This window comes from Passer montanus, unplaced genomic scaffold, assembly GCF_014805655.1.
Source record: "Passer montanus isolate IOZ18808 unplaced genomic scaffold, ASM1480565v1 scaffold59, whole genome shotgun sequence".
Taxonomy (NCBI): domain Eukaryota; kingdom Metazoa; phylum Chordata; class Aves; order Passeriformes; family Passeridae; genus Passer; species Passer montanus.
In genome coordinates, this window is record NW_024370926.1 from 2,052,406 (window position 1) to 2,074,803 (window position 22,398).

Here is a 22,398-nt window from a genome sequence, read left to right on the forward strand (position 1 = left end):
CAGGCAGAGTGGATCCTGCCTTTGGGCAGGAGGCTGCGAGGTCCAAGTCTGAGATCTGTGATTTTAAGTGCTTCTGGCGTGCGGGATGAGCCTGCCAGTCTATCCAGATATTAGTGCAAAGTCAAAAGTGTATCATAAACAAAGTTTTTCTAGGAAAAAAGAGTATTTTAATACCAAGATGCACCCCTAATTACACTGGCTTTACTTTTCTGCCACTTCCACTGAATTAGATATAAATTACACCAGGCCAAGAGGAGAATCAGGCCACGTGTTTTTCTGCTGATGGCCAAAATATATATTTTTACTTGATTTATTCAGTAACTGATTTGCATAGATATTTCCAAAGGCTGCTCGGTTGTTCCTCTTTTCTTTTTTTTTTCAGTTTTTTTGCACTTCACATGTCATCTACCCCCCACTCATTACACAGGGCAGCAGCAGTGTTGCCACCAAGGGAGCTCACATTTAACAGCAAGAGAGAAATCTTCAGCAGTTCCCATCCCAAGGGACCGCAGGATGCGGAGCTTTGATTTTGTTGCTCTAAGATAGGCAGGGATGAAAGCAATGTGCACTGGCAGGAAATCCTTAAGGTGCTGGGTTCCTCCAGCAGCTTGAAAAGTGCCTTTTCCTCCCACGAAAGTCACCAAAATCAGGGTGAGCAGAACAGGTCATCACCTCCCCTCCAAGTTAATATCATGGATAAGGAGCCATGAGTTGCTCCCACCAACTCTGGAGAGCACACACCCAGAGCTGGGGGGTGTGGATGCCCTTCAAGAACCTGAAACAGAACATCAGATGTCAAATCAGGAATAAAATCAGTCAAATCAGGAATAAAATCATGTCCAGTCCTCAAATATGAAGGCAGGGTTGATATAAGAGCAAGCAGGCATTTGGTGAATTGACAGCAGCAAGAATGAGAAGCCAAAGATGGAAATGTGAGTTTTCTTGCAATCAGGTTGGCAAAGCTCTGAAAAACCCTCAGAATGTGAATGAAAAGAAAAAAATATAATTAAATTACACATAGCCTGAGCAAGGGAAGGGTTCATCAAAGGACCTGTTATCATTTAGCTTAAAATGGGTGAGCCCAGAGACAGAGATTGAACCTGAACCAAACCCCAGAGCACATCCCTGCTCTTCCCATTCTCCCACAGCCCTGGTCCCTTCAGAGAGACCCCAGTCCCAACCCAGAGGTTATTCCCAGTGCTTTCCTTGCCTGGGAAGGCAAAATCCATGTTCAGGCTGGAAGAGATCATCTCCAGAGGAGTGAGGGCTGACCAGTGTGTGGCACAGGGCATCTCTAATTAGAGGTGGTCGTTATTTGGGCTTAAGAAACTTGGGTAAAACAAGGGGAGCATCAGATGGATGAAATTGGTGTGTCTTGTGAGTACAAATGATGACTGATTAAGAAAATTATCTGGAGGTGTTTGGTATCCTCTGCTTCTACAGCAGGTTATTTGATTTTTGGGGGTTTTTTTTGAGGTCAAGTAGCCCACTCACATTAGTGAGGGCGAGGTGAGAGCTTCACTTGTGTTTTGAATCACAAACAGATACAAGTTCTGGCTATTTTAGTGCTGTTATTATTATTGTTGTTATTATTTAACATCTGTCTATGATTTAACAGTGAAGCCAATGGAGAGCAACCACAAATCACATTTCTGTGGTCTTATATTCACCAGGAGCACAAGGCCTTATGAATATGTCTTACTCAGGGTGTGACAGATTCCCAGGAGGTCCCCATGCCATGTATTCACTTTCTGTGTTTTGCTCAGCTTCCCAAACCCAAACAGTGACATTTTCAGCCCAACACGATGGCAGGCTGGCTCCTCATGGTGGCTGAAATTAAACATTATTAGGACATGATGCTGTAGAGGGTGAAGTCTGCTTTGAAATTGTGGTCAGGATAATTTCCTTCCATTTTTAACCCCTAGGAGTCATTTCTCCATATCTGGGACCAGCACCAGGCTGATCACCAGCTCGTAGACTTTTCTCAGCCATGCTGGCAATGCACAACAATGTAAGGAGGAAATTTGTAACTTTTTCTGTTCTGATTATTTTGATTGTGTCTTCTTAGGATTGAAAGATTTAAGGGAATGTCTCAGAACATGGCTGTTGGTCGGGGTGAAAGAGCAAGTTGGGGTAGGACAAGTGGGATGGTTTTAAGGTGGAGAGGGAATGGTTAGGTGGGATTTTGGGAAGGAGTTCTTGGCTAAGAGGGTGCTGAGGCCCTGGGACAGGTTTCCCAGAGAAGCTGTGGCTGCCCCATGATCCCTGGAAGCGTCCAAGGCTGGGTTGGATGGAGCTTGGAGCAACCTGGGACAGTGGAAGATGTCCCTGCCCTGGCAGAGGGGTTGAAACCAGACCTTTGGTGTCCCTTCCAACCCAAACCCCTCTGTGATTCCGTGGTTCTATGATAAATGTTCCTACCGAGGGCCTTAAAAATCTATGCATGATAAAGTTCTTTATCCACCTGGCTAGCAGATGTGTTCAGGGCAGGTGGAGCTGTTCCCTTCTGGAAAGGGAGCTGTAGCTCAGTGTTTGAGGTTCCTGTTTTGGTTGGGTGAGGCAGGGGATATTTTGGTTTTCCCATCTTTAGGAGCTGAGCTCCTTCAGCAGTGTCCTCACATGCACTCCTCCAGTGATGGAGAAATTTCAGACAAGTGTTCAATATATTTAGCTCCCTTTTCTGCTTGAGATTTATACAAGAGCTCCAACTATAATCAGAATATCTGTCATCCCTAGCTTATCTGCTGACGTAAAATTGCTTGTAAATCATCCAGCCTGCATCTGGGGCTTTGCAATTTCCTTATTCCTCAGTGTCTAAAATCTGAAATTCCCTAGCATTGTCCTCGAGTGTTTGGGATTAGAAAGTGGGAAGATAACGATGGCTCTCCATCTCACAGGTGGGCAGCTGGGGCAGAGGAACTGTTTGAAAGTCGTGTTTTGTAGGACTGAGCCCCTTCTCCCTTAGGGACCACAATCCACCCTCCAAACCATGCTTCCTCTCACGAGCTATTTATAAAAAGTGGCTTTTATGCTGAGGGAGCTACATCAAATTTTTCTGTTTCCCCAACTGGGTGAAACTGAAACCCACAGAAAAAAAAGCCCAAAAAAACCTCAAAAACAAAACAAAACAAAACAAAGCAAACCAAAAAAAATAAAAAAAACAGATTGCCCAAGCCTGCTGCAGGGAGGTGAGCAGCTCCTCCAGCACCCAGACCCCCTCCCTTCTCCAAATGGAGCCTGTAAAGCAAAAATTTCTGCAAGCTGAAAAATTGCTTAATTGCCTCAAATTGATTCCATGGTTTTATTAAGATATTTTCCCAGCTCTATTATGGTTAATTATTTGTATTACAGTAGACTCTGAGGCCCCAAGCAGAGATCAGGGCCCCATTGTGCTAAATAGTGTACAAGCACTTAATAACAGAACCATTCCTTGCCCCAGATAGCTTGCAATTATGTGGGGAGCTGCAGTGGAAACACACCACAGCTCATGTGAACACCTTTTAGGAGAGGTTAACGTGGATTTTGGAAGCCAAGAGGGTCCCTCAGGAGAGCCTGTGCAGCCCCACTCTTCCTGCTGAGCTCCAGTGGGAAAACCTCGAAGGAGAATCTTGATGTTCAAGCAGGAGATGAACGTCCCACCTGGCTTAAGGCTTTGTGAGGGGAATCAAGAGGAGAGAAAAGTGGGGAAAACTGAACAGGTTCCTGTGCTGCTTTCCCCTTCCCCTTTGGTTTGTGCTCGGGGACTGGGCTGCGGGAGGTTCATGAGGGAGCTTGTTATCCTGGGGATTTCCAGCCCCGTCTTGCAGAGGCAAAGCTTTCCTCTGCTTAGGTAAATGCTAAGATCCAGCCTTGCAGGGACCCTGCTTCCTCCCAGCCCCAGTGAGGAAGTGGAGCACAAATGCAGAAGGGGAACCCTGTGTGTCTCCTTCTCCCTCCTCCCACCCCACTCCACTCCAAATCTCTGTGGCTGCATCTCACCCGTCATGGGAGATCTCATCTATCAAAGGGTCAGCACTGGGGGAGCTTCTCCACACCTTCAAGTGAGTGGGAAGAGTTTTAAGATCTCAAAGCCCTGCTGGAGGTGATGTTTGGGGCAAGGAGTGTGACACGTTTGGGGTGAATGGGCAGCTGGTGATTCAAGCCAGGGCGTTTTTTGTACCCCAGGTGCTGCTGAGCTCCGGGCGACCCTCAGGGGCTGCACATCTCTGCATTGCCCACCTCTCCCCAGGGCTGAGAGGATGTGAAAAGCTGCAAACTGTAGCCCCCAAACCAGGGGAAAATCCAATTGTTTCCAAGCACTAAGCTCAGGTCTCAAGCAGAGCAGGAACCTCTGGAGATAACGCCGTGTCTGTGTGTGTATGTGTGTGTGTAAAACGGCCTCGCCGAATCCCCCAGCTTTAGCAGGGCTTTGAAAAAGATCTGGGTGGTGATTCAAAATCCAGGTTATGACCTGTGACCTTTGGATGAGAAATTGTTGCCATTTAGGATGTGTTAGGAGGTCCATCCTTTTCATCAAATGCGTGTTTCTTCTTGCTGCGGGAGGCAATCACACCGGTATATCATTAACTCGCAGAAAAGGAGGCTGTAAAAGAAGTTGATGGGGGACCTTAGCCCACACCCTGCTGGGGTCTGCTCGGAGCACAATATCCCAGCGACCATGAGATTAAGCTAAAGAGAAAAGTGAAAATGCTTTTCACGATTCACACGCCCTTTAGATTGTTTTATTAAACCATTTGAATAGGGATTTCCCTTTCGGCCGACAACGGGGCCCGGCCAATGCATAGTTCTAGGTTGCTATGACTTAGTTGGTGCTGGCTAATCACAAGTGAGGGCAAATTTCATATAAAATATCTCGGGCCATTGTCAACCTAATGCGGCGTGACAGTGCCAGCACAAAGGGGGATTCATTCACCCCAGCAGGTAATAAGGACGATTTGCCATACCAACCAGGCAGTCTCGAGGGGGGCTGTCAAATACGATCAGAGCAGCGAAATGGAGCCTCGCATTCCATTCTCAGGTGGGCGAAGGAGATCCCTTTGTTCAACCATGTTGCTTCTGATAACAGAATACAATTATATTCTTTTTTTTTTTTTTTTTTTGCTTCCCTGTATCCTACTGACTGTTTTGCGTAGCGGTTTTTGGGGCTTGCCTTCTTTTTCTTGCCTTATTTTTTTTTTTTTCCTGAAAGCCAGGAGGGACCCCAATGATTCTTTAACCTGGAAGGCGCCCTGGAGAATTTCACCCCAGTCCTTCCCCGCTCCTTTTCCTCCTTCCCCTTTCATTAAGGACCCTGTCCTGCCACAATGAGCGCCCTGTATCTCTGCTAATCACCCCAGATTGGCACACAGCTTCCTTTTGTCCGGAGCCTCCCAGGGATGTTGGGGAGACCAGGGATAACCGAGAGGACCGTGCCGCTCCAGGAGGATGGAATATTCAGGAGAGGGCATTCATGGGATGGCGGGAGGGGGCGATCAGAGCGTTTCACACATGACCAAGCCAACAGAAAGACAGATAAAGCATTAAGCGGGGTAGGTAGGGAGACATACACGGTAATAATTAGATCAGCAGAGAGATAGGGCAATAGGGAGGGAGATAAGGGGGTGTTTGCTTTGCAGCTATCAGACTCGGGTCACTGATACCAGACCGTCCTGCTGATTTGCCTATCTCGGGGGGGGGTCTGGTTACCTGCGAGATCACCTGGGGTTGTTTTGGCAGTCGCTAATTAACGAGAGCACTACAGCATCCCAGCCACCCTGGGCTCGGGCTCACAGGGCAGCAGGGAGCACTGGCCCTGCTCCCAGGGCACAAGGCTTGCAGGCTGCCCTGGCAGCAGCCAAGCTGGCTCTCCCTGCTCCAGGTACAGCCTGGAAGGTTTGGAAGTGCAAGAAAGCTTTGGAAGTGCGAGAAAGGTTTGGAGGTTTGAGCACCACGCTGGAGGTTTCAGCTCTGTTGTGCAACAAGAGCCATGAGCAACCAACAGGGAGAAAGTGAAGAGGAAAAGAATGAGAAAAGACCCCTGTCATTCAGATGTTTTGGGGAAAGTTGGCCTTCAGGATTTTACAAGCTGCACTAATCCAAGCTCCTTCAATCCACCATTCCCTCTTATCTGTATCGCCTTCATGTTCCCTGGCAGGAATTGCCCATTTAATAATTTCCCTCCAATGAGCTGAATCACAGCTAATCTGATCAAATGTCTTTTTAGGGCCTTTCATCTTCCCAGGGATGTGTTGACACTAGCACAGCTGGTTCAGAGGAAACAAGAACTCAATCAGAACTCCGTTCAAAACACAGATGGGACCCAAACCTAACCTTTCCTTTAAGATATGCAAAAGTGTGGTTAACTTCTTGTTATTATGCATTTGCATAAGTCTTTGCATTTAGGGGCCTGATTTTTAAGTGGTTAAAAAAGCCAGGCAAACCCTGGAGCTGGATTTTGATGAGAAACTCTGCAGAATCAGCTGGGCACGGTGCTGCCAGGGCTCTCTGTGAAGAAGGGGACAGGCTGTGGTGTCACACAGAGCTGTGGGACAGCTCCTGGTTGGCATCACCTGCTGTGCTGTGGGTGCTGCAGTTCTCCCAGAGCTTCAGCAGCTCTTGGAGCCTCCCTCATCCCATTCCAGGGAAAGCCTCAGTTACCTGCAGCCCCCAAGGACTGCTGTTCTGGGCTTCCCTAGGTTTGGAGATAAACCCACGTGGGAATGCTGCTGAAGAGGAGGGGATGTGACACAAGGCAATGGCAGCAGGAGCTTGGGTGTCACTGGGGAATGACTCCAGATCATTCAGGCCAGTATGTAGAGCTGCATGGAGACTGGAGCTGTGGATTCCCATCCCTAGAAATGGTCAGAGCTGGGCTGGATGGGGCTCTGAGTACCTGGGCTGGTGGAAGGTGTCCACTAGAGGGTTGGAAAGAAACAATCTTAAGGTCCCTTCCCATCCAAACCATTCTGTGATTCTATAATTCTCTGATTGCAGTCTCACAAAGAGATCTTTGAGGAATGCAATTAGTGATCCTTCTGCATCCAAGGGATCCCAGGCAGCCATTTAGGCTCTGCTCCTGTTCAAAGGCTCCCAGGTAATCAGGATCCTCAGGATAAGATTGATGGGGATTTATGTAACTCTGGGCACATCTTAGTGCAACACAGAGCTGCTCTGGAACATCCTGGAGCTGCTGCCAAGACCTGCAACCAGGTGTGGTGCTGGTTAGAAAGTCTCCATGTCACAGAATAATGGAGTAGTTTGGTGTGGAAGGGACATTTTCAGGTCCCCTAGTCCCACCCCTTTGCAATGAGGTGACCACAGCTCAGCCCAGAGGCAGCTGAAGGTGCTGAGGTTCTTCTGGAAGGCCCCGTGGATAAACAGTGATCCCAGCACCAGATCACTCGTGGGGTAATAAGGCATCCTGCAGCACTGGCTGAGGAGAACACTCCTGTCCTTTGCCCCTCCCCTGTGGAAAGCTGCAGGCTGAAAAGGTGCCCAAAGCTCAGGCTGGAGAGGCTAAGATGAGCTTTCTGCCCATTGCTTTGCAGATGGGGAAACTGAGGCAGAGTTTTGGAGTCACCTGTGTCCAGAGAGGCCCTTTGTGCAGTCTCCAGGCTCTGATCTTCCCAAAGCCTCTGGAGGCTCCTCAGGGCAGCCACAAGGGCTCCCTGGTCGGTGCTGCTGTGGTCAAGCACAAAATCGGGGTCAGGGCACTTTGTGGTTTAGGCTTGGGAGTGACCCCAAGGAAAGAAACAAAAGCTTTAAAGATCTCAGAATCTCTTCCTTCAGCTTCCACTTAGGGAAGTATTTTCCAGCACAGCCAGGATGAGCGCTGCTCACGCTGCAGAATTTGGGAATGTGCTCTGTGGAATGACTCCCTCCCACCAGGAATCCTGACTCCTTTTAGAGTCCTCGTGCTGAGCACATCCACGGCCTCAACTTCCATCCTATTGGGTGGAAAGCAAACAGCACGTGTGGGACAAGGAGCCCCTTTTTAAGGAGTAAAGGGATAATTGAGGAAGTGCCAGGTCTGAGGGGCTGCAGATGGTGAGGATGGGTCAAGGGACATGGGAACTCTGGAAACAGGGACCTCTCCAGAGGGAAGCTGGAGGCTGAGCCAGACTTAGTTAAAACATTTCAGTTGCTTTATCTGAGATGGGATCCTCTCTTGCTACAATCCAGAGGAATGTGGGGTAGCTGAAGCTCAGCTGCCTCCGAGGCTGCAGAGCCAATATTTGGTTTCCAACGTTCCCAGTGTTTTCCCCTTGAGCACTGTCAGGGTCCCAGCAGCCGTGACATCCCTGTGATCCTCCTTCTCCTCCTCTTCCTCCTCCTCCCCTGCAATGGGAACAGAGCTTGTTGCCCTCCAGCACTTGGGCACAGCCTGTGGATGGATTTGTCAGCCAGCCTGTGCCAAGGAGTTCCCTGTTCTCTGCCTTCCCCTGGTGCTGAGCCAATATTTAATAGTTCTGATTGGCAAATTATTTCCTGCTTGGTGATCATTCAAAAAAAAAAAAAAAAGGCTTTTAACATTTTTTTTTTTTTTTTCCCCACCTTCACTTCTTTCCCTGAGGAGAAATATGTCCTGTGAAAATGTGAACCTTCATTTCTTAGTATGGTTTAGGTTGGAAGAGACTTTTAAAGTTCATCTAGTCCAACTCCCCTGCAGTGGGCAGGGACACCTTTCCAACAGATGAGCCTGCTCAAAGCCCCACCTAATTTCACCTTGGCTGCTTCCAGGGATGGGGCATCCACCACCTCTTTGGACAGCCTCTTCCAGTCCTTCACCACTCTCACCATAAAAAATTACTTCCTTATATCTGGATCCACATCTTTTTAGTTTAAAACCATTGCCCCTGTTTTAGTTCAGCAGGCTCTACTGAGAAGTCTCTCCCCAGCTTTCTTCCAAGCTCCCAAAGAGCACTGTGAGGTGGGGGACACCATCCCCATATCCTGAACTCTCAGTTTTTGGCTTTTGGGGAGCTGCTGGTCAGGGATCTGCTGGTCTGCTGCAGGTTTGGCAGAGCCCAGCTGTGCTGAGGCACTGGAGTATCCTCTGCTGGAATCTGGGACAGGCTGGGCTGCCCTGCTCCTCCTGCACGTGGATTTCAGGGCCAGCAGGCAATGCCATTGGTGTTGGTATGAGCCAGCAGTGATGCCTCCATGTGCTTTTGCAGATCCTGGGAGCTCTGACTCACCAGTCCCTTTGGATTTCACTCCTGCTGTTCAGAAAGCAGCTGTGCCTGCAAGGCTGTCAGAGCCTAAAGAAACTCCTTCTCCCAGGGGCCACCAGCTCCTCAACAACCGAGCAGGCTCATTAATCTCTTCTGGGATTCTTCTTTTTCATCCAAAGTGATGCAGTGTGAGCTTTCATTCAAAGCCTTCTGGTTTATCTTCATGGAGATGTTTCTGGGTGGATTCAAAGGGAGCACAGCGTGCTCAGAGCAGCTGGGAGGTGATCTTTGTACTGCAGTCAAAACCCAAATTCATTGTGCTTCACCCCACCTCAGTCAAAGGCTGGGCTTCTAAAGCTCTTCACAAATTCCTCACCACCTTTTTCCATAGGGTAACACCTTCCAATTCCCAGGATGCCAAAGGTGCAGAAGAACCACAGGAACCAGGGAAAACTGAGCTAGGACAAGCCCCCTGTGTGAAAGGCTGGGTTGTGCTGCTCCAAATACCAGAAACACCAGGTTGTTCCCAGCTTTATTTCCAGTTTCTTAGTTCTTAGGGTTTATTTAGTTTATTTGGTCAGGGTTTTTTTCCATTTTAATCCAGAGTCAGTGTAGTGTCAACTGTTGTGCAAATCTTAACTGACAGCTGTGGGTTTATATCCCCTGGAGCCAAGGAGGGAATTGAAACCCTTTCTCACACTCCCTCCTGTACCAAGGGAGTCTGCCCTACCAGAAAGATTTTGGAAAGCCTTGGCACCTTCCACCCCTCAAAGATGGGTGTCTCAAGAAGCTGGATCTAGAGGTACCTTTTTGTAGACTTTAAGCTTTGAAAAATGAAACTCCGAGAGCCAGAATGACTCCTCCCCACAGTCCTGCTAAACAGATAAACCATTTCCTTTATTCCACTCAATTTTTAGCAAAATGCCTCTCCCAAGGGCACTCCGGAGGTCTGTGGTGTCAGAAATTCAGGGCTCACAGCCACACGTTTCCAATGTCTTTCCAATCGTGGAGCAGGAGCAGGATCCTCTCCTCAAGAGCTGACATTATTTTTCTTCATTGTCTGGGACATTTCTGTTCTTTTCCCTGTTGTTTATACATTATCCAGCCCAAAAAAGGCACTGAGTCAGTGCTTCAGCACTAAGTCAGTGCTTCACTCCAAGGACTCTGTTTCAAAAAGGGCAGATTTAGGGTTTCAGGAATGGGGATGGCAGGGCTCAGCGTTACAGTATAGATGTGGTAAAAAGGGATTTTCAGAGCAAAATAAACCATTATATTCACCCTCCTGCATTGCCACAGTCCATCTTGCCACATATCTGAGATACCTACCTGACCTAGGGTTAATAATTTAATTTTTCAGGGAAAATAAGTCACTGTCTGGGCAGAACAACACATGAGAGCAGTTCCCACATATGGGACAGCTGAGATATTTATGCAGTTCTTCATTTGCCTTCCTCATCCCACAATCTGAGAACCCTGTGCTGGGCTCCAATCCCTTCTGCCTACAATTCTGAAGCCATCACTGAATTTAGCATTGCAGGCTCCTGGGGAGATAAGCAGGATTGTCCTCGGGTGTACAGATAAGGAGGCAGAAGCACAGAGTGACTAAAGGATTTGCCCAAAGTCACATTAAAAAGCCCTGTCACAGCAGGAAAGCAAATCTTGGGTCACATCATCCTCAGGCCTCTGGATTATCAAAATTAACCTGCTCAGCCAAGTCTTTTTGCATCTCAGGATGGGTTTGGTGCTGGGACAAGTGGTCAGAGAGGTTCTGCACAGGATATTCAGGGATATTCATTTTCTCAAATTGCAGTCTGGGCTTCTTAGGAAACCCTTTCCAGCGGCTTGGAGACCTCTGCTTTAGGGGACACCCCTGAAGGCCCTCTGTAAGTCACTTTTTCACTGCTGTTCAGTCCCCCAGAATGGAGAGGGAATTGTGGAGAAGCACCAGGGGAAATTCAGGAGCAGGCAGGAATAAAAGGAGCTGAAGCCAGAGCTTTGGTGACCAAAAGTAGGTGCTTAAAATGCTCTGAAGTCAACATCCCCGTGAGATACTGGTCCCTGCAAACCTCCTCCTGCCAGGTGACTTTCCAGAAGCTCTCCTCAAGCCCCAGCCAGCTGCTGCCTCCTGCTACCAGAGCCACCCAGAGAGGAACGAGGCGACCCGACAAACACGCGGCACTTTCCTGCTATCTTGGCCAAATCTCTTGCATTTTTATATGGCACCTTAATAACCCCTCATTTCCATTACAAGTGCATGCTTTCCTTCTGCTTATCTCCATCTCCATGCGCTCCTTCTCCATTCCTGCAGCCGCACCGCCTCCGGCCACGACCCGGGGAGGTTTTTGGGAGCCCGGTTTTTGGGGATGCTCGGTGGAGGCAGGACATGTCCCATGGCTTGGGAGGTGGCAGGACGTGACTCACACGATGGCACGGCTCCATCTGCGTCAATCTTGAACCCGCTGCCTTAACTTAGGGGGCAGGAGATGTTAAACCCAGTGCCCTAATTTCGTGCAGTCATTAAGAGACCGGCTGCGACTTTCTCAAGAGACAAACTCCTCACCTCAGTGCCCCGGGGCCAGATCGCAGCTCCTTTGCCCTGCCTGCCTGCATTCCCCAGGTAGTTACGATCAGATACAAGGCGATTTGCTTCCTGTTGTGTGCTCTTAAGTGGTGGCTGCATTTCAAAAGCAGGGGAGTGATTGAGTCCTATCCAGGCTGTAAAAGGCACCGAGCCTTTCTGGGAAAAGCAGAGCTCGCTGTAATTGGTGCTTCTTAAGGTAAATCCCATCAATACCCTCCTGGCTTTCAACAAGGGCTAAAAACTGCGGAGAGTTTAGGTGATGGACCTGAGATTTAGGGTTTGGTCTCTACAGCCAAAGAACTGCTGGAACGGCTTGTTCGGCTGTGGCCAAGTTCTGGCAAACACGGGGATTCTCCAGACTGTGCTGCCTGAAGCTCCGTGGGGTTTGAGCTCTGCTCCTGGACAGAATCATTGGATTGTAGGATCCTTAAGGCTGGAAAAGACCAACAAGGTCACTGAGCCCAAACATGAACCCAGCACTGCCACATCCACTGGTAACCCATGTTCCCAAGAGCCATATCCTTTTAAATCCCTCCAGGTGACTCCACCACTGCCCTGGGCAGTGCCTGACAGCCCTTTCAGTGAAGAAATTTTCCCTAATATCCATCCCAAATATCGAAATTTCTCTAATATCCAATCCTTGACACAGCCTGAGGCTGTTCCCTCTCCTCCTGTCCTTGTTCTCTGGGAACAGAGCCCGAACCCTCCGGATGTCCCCTCCTGTCAGGGAGTTGTGCAGAACCACAAGATCCCCCCCGAGCCTCCTTTTCTCCAGCCTGAGCCCCTTTCCCGTTTCCCTCAGCTGTTTGTGGCGCTCCAGCCCCTTCCCAGCTCCATTCCCTTCCCTGGACATGCTCCAGCCCCTCCATGTCTTTGCCATGAGGGGAATGCACAGGGAAGCACCACTGAGCTGATGGCTCCTGCTGAATCCAAGCTGGGATCCACAAGCCATGGACTCCCCAGCCCAGACCACCCCTCTCATACCCACATAGGAGAAGTTTTCCTGCACAAACACCACGGCTGTAGATGTTTTCTTTTTGGTCCAAACGTGGCAAGGCTCAGGGGGTCTCCCCAAGCTTTGCAAACACCAGTTCAGCAGCTACAGCTCCTTCCCAATAAGCCAAAGGCCTGGATCAGATCTCTCCTGGGCAGAGGAAAGGGTGATTCCCAAGAGATGAGAGCTGACCTGACCAAGGAACGTGCTTTAGGGAAGCACATCATCCTAGTCTCTGGATTGGAGATGCCTGGATTTGATGGATGGGCCACCTGGTGGGTCAGGAATAATCTGTGTGGTGGCACTCCAGGAGGTGCAGTGCTGTTCCTTGGGGGTTGGGGCTGGCACTGTTTGTTGGCGACAAGGACAGTGGGATCCAGGGCACCCTCAGGAGGTTTGCTGCTGACACCAGGCTGAGTGATGCAGGCACATGCTGGAGGGAAGGGATGGAGATGTGGGTCTGTGCAAACCTCATGGAGCTCAGCAAGGCCAAGTGCAAGGTCCTGTGTTGGACAATCCCAGCTCTACAGAGACAGGGCAACTGAGAGGCCTTTTAAAAGATTTTATTCCATCATCAGTCTCGATGAAAGGTGAGACACAAGAGATGTAAAACTCAACGCCATTCCATCAGGAGCCAATCTATTTCCTGGTTACAATATCCTATAAATGTTTTTCAGCCTATCAGCTTTTGCCACACAATGCTGCTAATACTTCTAAGACCTCTTTTTTTAATCACCTATAATCACCTATTATTCTACCCCAAGTGATCTTGCTACAATGCATCTTTCACAGTTCCAGTTCTCCAAAATACCTGGTCTTTTTGCAAGGCCGTCTTTTGAAACTCATTCCTAGCTCAATCTCTCTCTCAGCAATGCCATCTCCATTCCATGGCCTTCCTAAGCCAGCACACTTTATCTCAGAGTTTGCATAGAGGTGTGCAAGGCTGTGTGAGCTTTCAGTGAGTTTTGAGAATCCTTTACAAATCCAGTTCTCACAGTCCTGCACAAGGGTCAGGCCAGTCCCAGTCCCAAACACAGGCTGGGTGGAGAATGGGGTGAAAGCAGCCCTGAGTAGGAAAACTGGGAATGCTGGAACCCCATGACCTTTGAGGTCCTTCCAATCCAACCATTCTGTGATTTTATAGAAAGGTTTTAAGATCAGTTTTAAGATCACTGGGAGGATGTGGGAGGTGTGCCAGCCTTTCTCTGGCCAGGCACTGCACCTTCCACCGCCCTACCAGATTATGATGGCACCCACCCCACCACCTCACCTCACTGGCTTTTCTGAGAAGCCTTTCATTCTTCAGGGACTCCAGGCCTGGTCAGAAATGTTCTTGGAGACCTCATAGAAGTGCTCCACCCCTAAAATTTGGTTTCTGGATCCCACCTGGATGGGACTTAGGCAAGTGCAAGATGCAGAGTGGCCAGTCCTGTGTGAACGGGACTCTCCTGTTCATGCTCTAAGCTGAGCTTTCACAATCAAGAGCTGCATGGTCATCATTTGCAGGATGCTGGGATCCTGCAGGCTGGCCAGATGCTGAACAAGGGTTTTTCAAAATCACACTGGGGACCTGAGGGTTCCTGCTTTTTTTTTTTGGTTGTAGCCCTCGGTGACTTAATAACCTCCCCAAGTGCCCTCACAAACATGTTCCAGGACATTGCTCATCCCTTCAGCCTGTAAGTTCATGCACGTTATGGGATTTGCATATTGTTGTATTTGGTAGCCTTCCCAAAGAAAAGTTTGAGTTCTTGCTTAAGCCTAAAATCCAGCCAGGACTGCTCTGCAGTTGTGATTGCTCCCTGAAAACATGTTGGCTTTTTGGCTTGGTGCATTAAACTCTCTTCCCATTAGTAAAGCCTGGAAGCATCTGGAAGGCAAAGGTTAAGCCAAAATGCCCAGGGAAATCTCAGATCAGCAAAATACAGTGCAGGGAAGGTTTGAGTGGTTTTTGAGTAGTCAGGTGATACAAAGCTCAGAAGAAGCTTTGGTGAAGTTGCATCAACTGAGAATATGACCTTGTGACTTTATGGATCCATTAATTTTTCAATGTCCCAGTGGAATCATTGGAAAAGTGTCAGGGACAACACAATTTCTAGGATAACTGCTCTATAAACACAAGGTGAGTGGGAATAATATGTGAGGTTAAGGGAGGCCTGTTATCAGAATCATTGTGCCTGCTTAGAATTGCCCCAAGGGTTTGAGAACAGCCCTCTTCATGGTAAAAATCCCATTTTACTGCAGTCAAAAAGCACTGGTGTTTTCTGAGGTGCGCTCTTGAACTGCAGGGTCATTTCTTGTGAGTGGAGAAATCAAAACTGCGAGGAGAAAGTGAAACAAAAATTGATATCTTGGGGTACTCCCCACTTGCAAAGCAGTTTGAAAAGTTTGGTTTTCATTTTGGCACAGTGTGGGAAAAACTCTGGCATCCAGGAAAGCCTTCCCTGCCCAGCTCTCCCTGGAATGGAAGGCTGTGGGAGAAGTTCTCCACAACGACTAAAACTCCTCAGTCCTCAGCCATGACATCTTCTGGCTGATCCCACCCTCCAGCCCGAGGCAGTGGGCACAAAAGGAAAGCTCATTCCCAGTCCCCTTGGCAGGGACCTTGATTGGGCAAGTGAGGAAAACTGGGGGCAGGTGCAAGGTGCAGCTGCTGTCACCCAGTGAGAGGCACAGCCTCGGGGAAAAAGGGATGGAGGGAGGGGACAATGGTTGGTTCACATCCTGAGGATTGAGGATGTGACCATCCTGGCATTTTCCTACCTTCCAGCCACCATTACCTCTCCCTGTCAAGGAAGAGGAGCTTTACCTGGCCCCACCACCAGGTAAAGCATGAGGCTGTTGTTAGGTATGAACATGTATTTTTAATTTTTTTGGGAAGAAACCCAAATTCTGAAGCAAAGCCCACAGCTCAGGGTCTGGCTATGTGGTGCATTGGCTGCACAGTACCACACAGAATATTCCATGTGCCCCCTGAAATTCAGGTTTGCACAGCTGTCTGTGGTGCCATGGCCCTATCCAAAGACCTGAGGATGACCCCAGTCAGAACTTTTTGTCTGACTTCAGTGGCCTTGGATCAAGCCTGGTCCTGTCTGCACAGGAGCTCATTTCCTAGCAAAAGAAAACGTCTTTGGAGTAGGTCCAAGCCAGACACAGGGAAGAGGAGGATTCCCTGGCCTTCTGCCATGCCTTCCAGAGAAAATGCTCACAGGACTGACCAAATCCATCCTTCACTGGCCCTTCCTCACTGACGTCTCTCTCTCTCACAGCCACCAGGGAGTCGGCCTTCGTCCACGCCATCGCCTCCGCCGGGGTGGCTTTCGCTGTGACCAGATCCTGCGCCGAGGGCTCGGCCACCATCTGCGGGTGTGACACGCGCCACAAGGGCTCTCCTGGCGAGGGCTGGAAGTGGGGAGGCTGCAGCGAGGACGTGGAGTTCGGGAGCATGGTGTCGCGGGAGTTCGCGGACGCGCGGGAGAACAGGCCCGACGCCCGCTCGGCCATGAACAGGCACAACAACGAAGCTGGAAGGACCGTAAGGACATTTCAGTTTCTCCTTTCCTGTTGTTATTTTGTTACCTGATAGGGTGAATGGTGGGAGGGGATTAAGGGGGGGCTAGAAAAACCTAAATCTGGGCAAATTTATGTCACAAAATGGTAATACCTGTCCTATAATAGTTCTAGATCGACGTGCCTGGTCTGTGAAAGCTCCACATAAATTCACCCACACAGATGTAAATGCCTGCCTTGGAGTCAGCTGTCCAGATCTCTTTTATAGAGGATGGATCAAGGCAGGTTGAGGATGGGATTTCATGCCATTTTATAAGGATATCTGCCCCCAGAAATTTTGGATGCCCCACTCCTGGAAGTGTCCAAGGCCAGGTTGGACAGGGTTAGCAGAAAGTGTCCCTGTCCATCCCAGTGTAGTTGGAACTGAGCGATTTTTAAGGTCCCTTCCAATTCAAATCATTCTGTGATTCCGTGATTAGAGTTATTAACTCAGTTAATAATGTCCTAATTGTACCGGTTCCCTTCCATTGACTGTGGGGCACCTGAAGTTTGAGTGCAATTGTCCATTCCCCTTCTCTGCCACCTTGAGGGAGGAGAAGAGCAGGAGAGCTTTTCCCACAACCCATCTTCTCAACCCTGTTCTATATCCCAGGAATTACTCAAACAAAATTAGAGGCAGTATAACTCTGGTGCCTCCTGATTAAACTTGGATCATGCCCTGAAGCTGTTTTTACTTCAAACAATCCTGGAACAAAATGTGCAGGGGAAAAGAAAGCACAAAATCTGCCTTATACACAATCTTTTCCCTAGGTGGAATAATCCCAAAAGGGGAATATTCTTTTTTTTTTCTAATCATCTCAAAAATTGCCCATAAATCCAGAAGACTGCAGTTTGTGGGAAACAATTTGTAGAACTGAACCACAAAGCCCTTTCTAACAGAGATTATGATATTCCTTTTTTTATCATCTCAAGAATAGCCCATAAATCCAGAAGAATGCAGTTTTGTGGGAAACAATTTGTAGAACTGAACCACAAAGCCCTTTCTAACAGAGATTATGCCACAGCTTCTCTGGGATAAGAGAGAACAGGTTAATGTGGTCCTGTCCCCACAGCAGAAGGTCTTGCACATATCCAGGAGGACATTTGTGCAGTGAGCTGTACCAAAGCCACCACAGTTGCTGTGCTGGGACACATCCTCAGGCAGGCTGGGGTTTCTTGAGAGCTCCTGAAGTGAATACTGTGAATTCCCAGTGGTGTTATCCCATCTCACACCACAGCCGAGCTGCTGGAATACAACTTCTGAAAGGGAAATACCACCAGAAACCAAAATTGTCTGCAATGGAGATGACCACAAGCAATAATGTGGTTTCCTCCAGCTTTGGCCTAAATTAGCCCAGGCACCCCCAGGGATGGGGCAGTGCTGGTGGCAGTTACTGGGATACATGGTGGGAAAAAGAGAGCTGAGGAGAAGCTGTGTGGAGTGGAAAGGAGGGCTTTCCTTTTAAGTGAGAATTTATTTTAAAGTGAGAATCCTTGTTAAAAAACAAACATCCCTGTGATCACAGGTCTGCAGAGGTCTTTTTACTCTAAGTCTTGTTCCTTAACTCTTGAGTTCTTCTAGGACATTTTACAGGTGTCAGAGGTCAGAGGGCAGATGTCACACAACTACCTGTTTTAGAAAGCACTGGTGTTTTCCATTCTCACCATGCCAGCACCCATGGGACAGCTCTTCCAGGCCTCTATACTCGAGTGTTCCCAGCTAAACCTGAGCCATGGGCAATGTTTCAGATTAGTTCCCATAGGAACTCCAACCCTACCGCTCTGCCAGGAGTTTTGATTAAGTTCAGCGTGATTATACGAACCAAACCTTCTGCGGTTCTCTCTCCTTGCTAATTGCAACCTGCTTTGTGGCGGGTGATACTCCGTAAATAACACAGGAAAACACCTGGTGAGCACCAAGGTGCTGATTCATGGCAAATCTCTTGGACTCAGGCTGGCACTCGCCTGTTCACGTACCCAGAAATTTGCTGATCGCTCTGAAAATGCAGATTATCAAGCTGTTGCATAAGGTTGTCTCCCACCTCAGAGTACTGGAGGGCAACACCTCTATTTATTTAAACTCATTATATAAGAGGTAAAAAACAAGTAGCAGGCTTCTGGGATCAATAATCACCACCCTATTTATCCCAGGAAAGTTCTTTGTGTTGAAGCCTGAGCCTTTAAAATCAAAAGTAGGGCTCTTACTTTTTTTTCCTTTGAAGTGATTTTAGAAAAATCATAACCCTGGCTTTAAAATAAAAACAAATCCCTTTTCAGTTTCTGAAAGTAGGCATAGCAAGACTTGAACCTTGTTTGCTTAAGTAAACACGAAACATATATAAAGGATGGAGTTCTGTTCTAGATAGTTAGGACATTTCATCTTCCTTTTATTTCCAACAGAAAAGCTGCTATTTTCATTTATGAAGGCATTGTTTGAGTAGCTTTGTGTGTTCTTCGCTTCTCTGCCCAGATGTGTTTGAATTCTTTTCCTGTGTGACAGCACTGTAATGCTCCCACATGAACATTGATAAGGCAGAAGTTAATAAATCTCCTTGGTGAAAGTTTTTGGTAAATGCTTAACTCTGAGCTGGGAATCAGAACCAGTCACTGAAAACCATGAAGTACGGAAGTTTCATGGCTTAGACCCAGCAGTGAGAGGGGGTTAAGGGGATTTTTGTGCACAATAGTAAAAATATATCTATAAAAACATCCATAATTCCTTGGAAAATCATGGCCAAGTGGCAGAACGTCATAAGAGTTTTAACTACAGGTTAATTATGTGTTCCTTCTCCTTTGCCTTTCTTCTCTTTTGCAGTCTATCATTGAGCTCATGCACCTCAAGTGCAAGTGCCACGGGCTCTCGGGCAGCTGTGAAGTGAAGACCTGCTGGTGGTCCCAGCCAGACTTCAGGGTCATCGGCGACTACCTCAAGGACAAGTACGACAGCGCGTCCGAAATGGTGGTGGAAAAACACCGGGAATCCCGCGGCTGGGTGGAGACCCTCCGGCCCAAATACAACTTCTTCAAGACCCCCACTGAGAAGGACCTGGTTTACTACGAGAACTCACCGAACTTTTGCGAGCCCAACCCTGAGACAGGCTCCTTTGGGACCCGCGACAGGATCTGCAACGTCACTTCCCACGGGATTGACGGTTGCGACCTTTTGTGCTGCGGCCGCGGGCACAACACGAGGACTGAGAAACGGAAAGAGAAGTGTCACTGTATCTTCCACTGGTGCTGCTACGTCCGCTGCCAGGAGTGCATACGAGTCTACGACGTCCACACGTGCAAATAAATCAGGCACAAAACCCTTGGCCCGGGCTCCGAGTGGAGAAATGGATTTTGAGCCTACTTCCTCTGAGGTTGCAGACGTGAGAGAAGTCTACTTTTTTTGATATTAAAAGAATAAAAACTGGACAAAAAAAAATAAAATAAAAAGGCTAAAACTGGTTGGATAGAATAGGTCTAATGACTTGTGGGCTATCCAGAGGTACATCTGGCAGTCACACAAGTTCTGCCCCGACGCCGATGCCTCCGGAAGGAGGGCAGCTTTTTCCACCAGCCCACAACACCGAGCTGGAAAGAAGAGCAATAGCAAAAGCATGGATTTGCTCTGCTCCCACCCACTTGAAGTGACTCGTGTGATTAAGTGTCCTTTGAAAGACTTGCATCTTCCTAAGCATCTCTTTTCCCTCAGCCAGGCAGAAGCTGTGCTGAACAGCGGCACTGAGCTTTCTGAGACATCTCTCTGCAAACTCAAATGGCCAGACTGTGTAATATGAGCAACAGCAGCAAAAGAAATAAAAGCAGATAAATTTAGGAATTTTTTTTTAATAAAGAACATGACTACTTTGCTTTTGCCTTGGAACCAGAGAAGTCTACAAATATTTAACAGAGATGGAGAGTGGGCAAGCTCTTGATGTGAACTTCTTAGCACAGTAGCTTCTGCCAGATTTGACAGAGGATCCTGTGACATCTGTAGAAAGAGAAGGAGGGGGAAGAGGACGGAGAGAAAGAGAGAAAACTGCTGATGACTTCCTGTAAGCACCCTGTTGGCACACAGGTGATGTGCACAGTACAGAAAAGTTCAGTGTCTTGTGTGTGAAGTGAAGAGGACTCTGTGTGTGCATTGAGAAGGACACAGTCCCACGACTGGGAATGCTGCTCCAGCTCTCCAGCCTGGGACATGGCTCAGCCAGTGAGTCTTCCTTGGAAATATGCAGTGCAGTCAGTCTCTGGGGCTGAACACTCACTCCTGAGCACAGGACATCCATCTCCTCAGCACCCCAGGGAAAGAATGGGAAGGGAAAGTGTTCACCTTTCCTGCCTGGTCGAGGAGGTGTGGCAGCAGCAGTGGAAAGTGCACTTAGTTCTTCCACTCTCTGCACCTGATGCAGGCTTCCCAGGCACTTGGCAGCAGCCTGAGCCCACAGGTCTGTCGGGAACATGGATCTGAAGGACCCATTGTCACCCATTGATTGACATGAGGGTGAACCAACCCACCGTCACCAGCACACCCCACAAGCCAGAGCAGTCTCAGACTCAATCCAAACCTTGTTCCACAGCTAATTCCTACAGCCATTCCCACCTGTAAAAGGGGCAAAGATTAAAATGGACAAAATCCAGAGTCTGAACCAGCCCAGAATTTGGGTAAATTTGGACACAGAGCCAAATCCCATCTCTGCTGCTCACCCCTGACTCCCCATCTTTGCATGTTGCTCTGCTTCCAGTTCCAGATCAGGATCACAGTTTACAGAAACAAGTCTCTCCTCCTTCATGGACATCAGGACTTCCTTCAGAGTATCAGGCATGAGCTCAGCCCACCACCTTGGTATTTACAGCACTGTAACCCTGCTTGGGTTATCCCTGGTCAATACTGGGATAAATGAGGGGTGAACCAAGCACGGAGTTGCAGCCTGTTTTAGCCGCAGATGCACTTGCCCTGTGTCCTCTTTGCCTTACCCCTGCTTTTGGGTTCCTATCCTGGAAAAAGGACAACAAATGGGTGTTTATTCTGTCTGTTCAGCACAGGAAGGGAAACAGGGCATGAGTTAATTCCTATTTCATGGCAATGTAATCACAGATATTGGCTGGTTCACTCCTGGAAATCTCTGTGGAGAAATCAGAGTGCTCCTCTCTGCGTGCCAGCCTTTTCCCAGGAACCAAAGGAGGGAGTACGCAGAAGAAGAAGAGAACAAACAGAGCTTAATCCCATCAGAGAGAAAACAGGAGGAAATGATGCCTCCGAGGGCTGGCTCTGAGTCACGGCGTCTCCTGGGACTACTCCTAGGCTGGTGCAGTTTATGCATCACCCATTTGTCTCAGGGCTGTGCCCACGGGCACAAGCAAGATTTGCTTATTGATGGAGACACTTCTATCAGTGCTTTGCAAAAAAAAAAAATGCTGCAGTGAAATGAGAGCAGAAGAGAGAGAAGGAGAGAGGAGATCAAGAGAAGCAAAGAAAATATGGGGAGAAAATCAATCTGTGACATTTGTCCATGTAAACACTGCACCCCATCGATGGCCACACACCATGTGGGGAAGGCAACAGGTCACTGAAAACTTAAATAAAGATCAATTAATGGATGCATGACTGATTTTCATAGTGCAGTCTTGGAGAAAAGGAAAACTTAATCATGGGAAACAGAGAAGGAAGCCACTGCAGGGGGAGATTGGACCTATAACCAACATTCAAACACAATCTGTCAAGAAAGGAAATGCTCCAACCGATGGAAGACATTGATAAATTGGAGAAGATGGGATAAGGGAAGATACATCTGATTTACTTAATATGATGCAGTGCAAGCAGCCACAGTGAGAGATGTCAGACACGTCCTACCAGGAACTTCTGTCAATAAATGGTGACACAACAGTGAAAATTCAAATCATTGCAAGCCACAGTCCCTTCAATTCATTGACTTCAGCGGGGTCACACCCACAACTGGTTTTACCCTTAGATTTTTAAGCCAAGTGGTTTCAAACTCCTTCTTTTATACCACACTAGTGAAGAAATGGGTTGGAGGATTTGGCTTCCATGCATGGGAGCTGGCATCTGTCCCCAGCCCACCCACAGCATGTTCACATCCACCACTTCTGCTTTTGCACCAGAACAAGCCCAGCATCAC

At 48.2% G+C, this 22,398-nt stretch overlaps 1 protein-coding gene across 1 annotated transcript in view; it reads left to right on the top strand.

Moving 5' to 3' along the window:
• Nucleotides 1-19,576, top strand: part of WNT3A (Wnt family member 3A) — an 86,600-nt gene extending 67,024 nt beyond the window's left edge. Inside the window, exons 3-4 of the mRNA XM_039726517.1 lie at nt 15,994-16,259; nt 19,089-19,576. Coding sequence (XP_039582451.1) covers nt 15,994-16,259; nt 19,089-19,568 — 746 coding nt within the window. The 3' untranslated portion in view covers nt 19,569-19,576. The remainder of the gene's footprint in view (nt 1-15,993; nt 16,260-19,088) is intronic.
• The last annotated feature ends 2,822 nt before the right edge of the window (nt 19,577-22,398 follow it).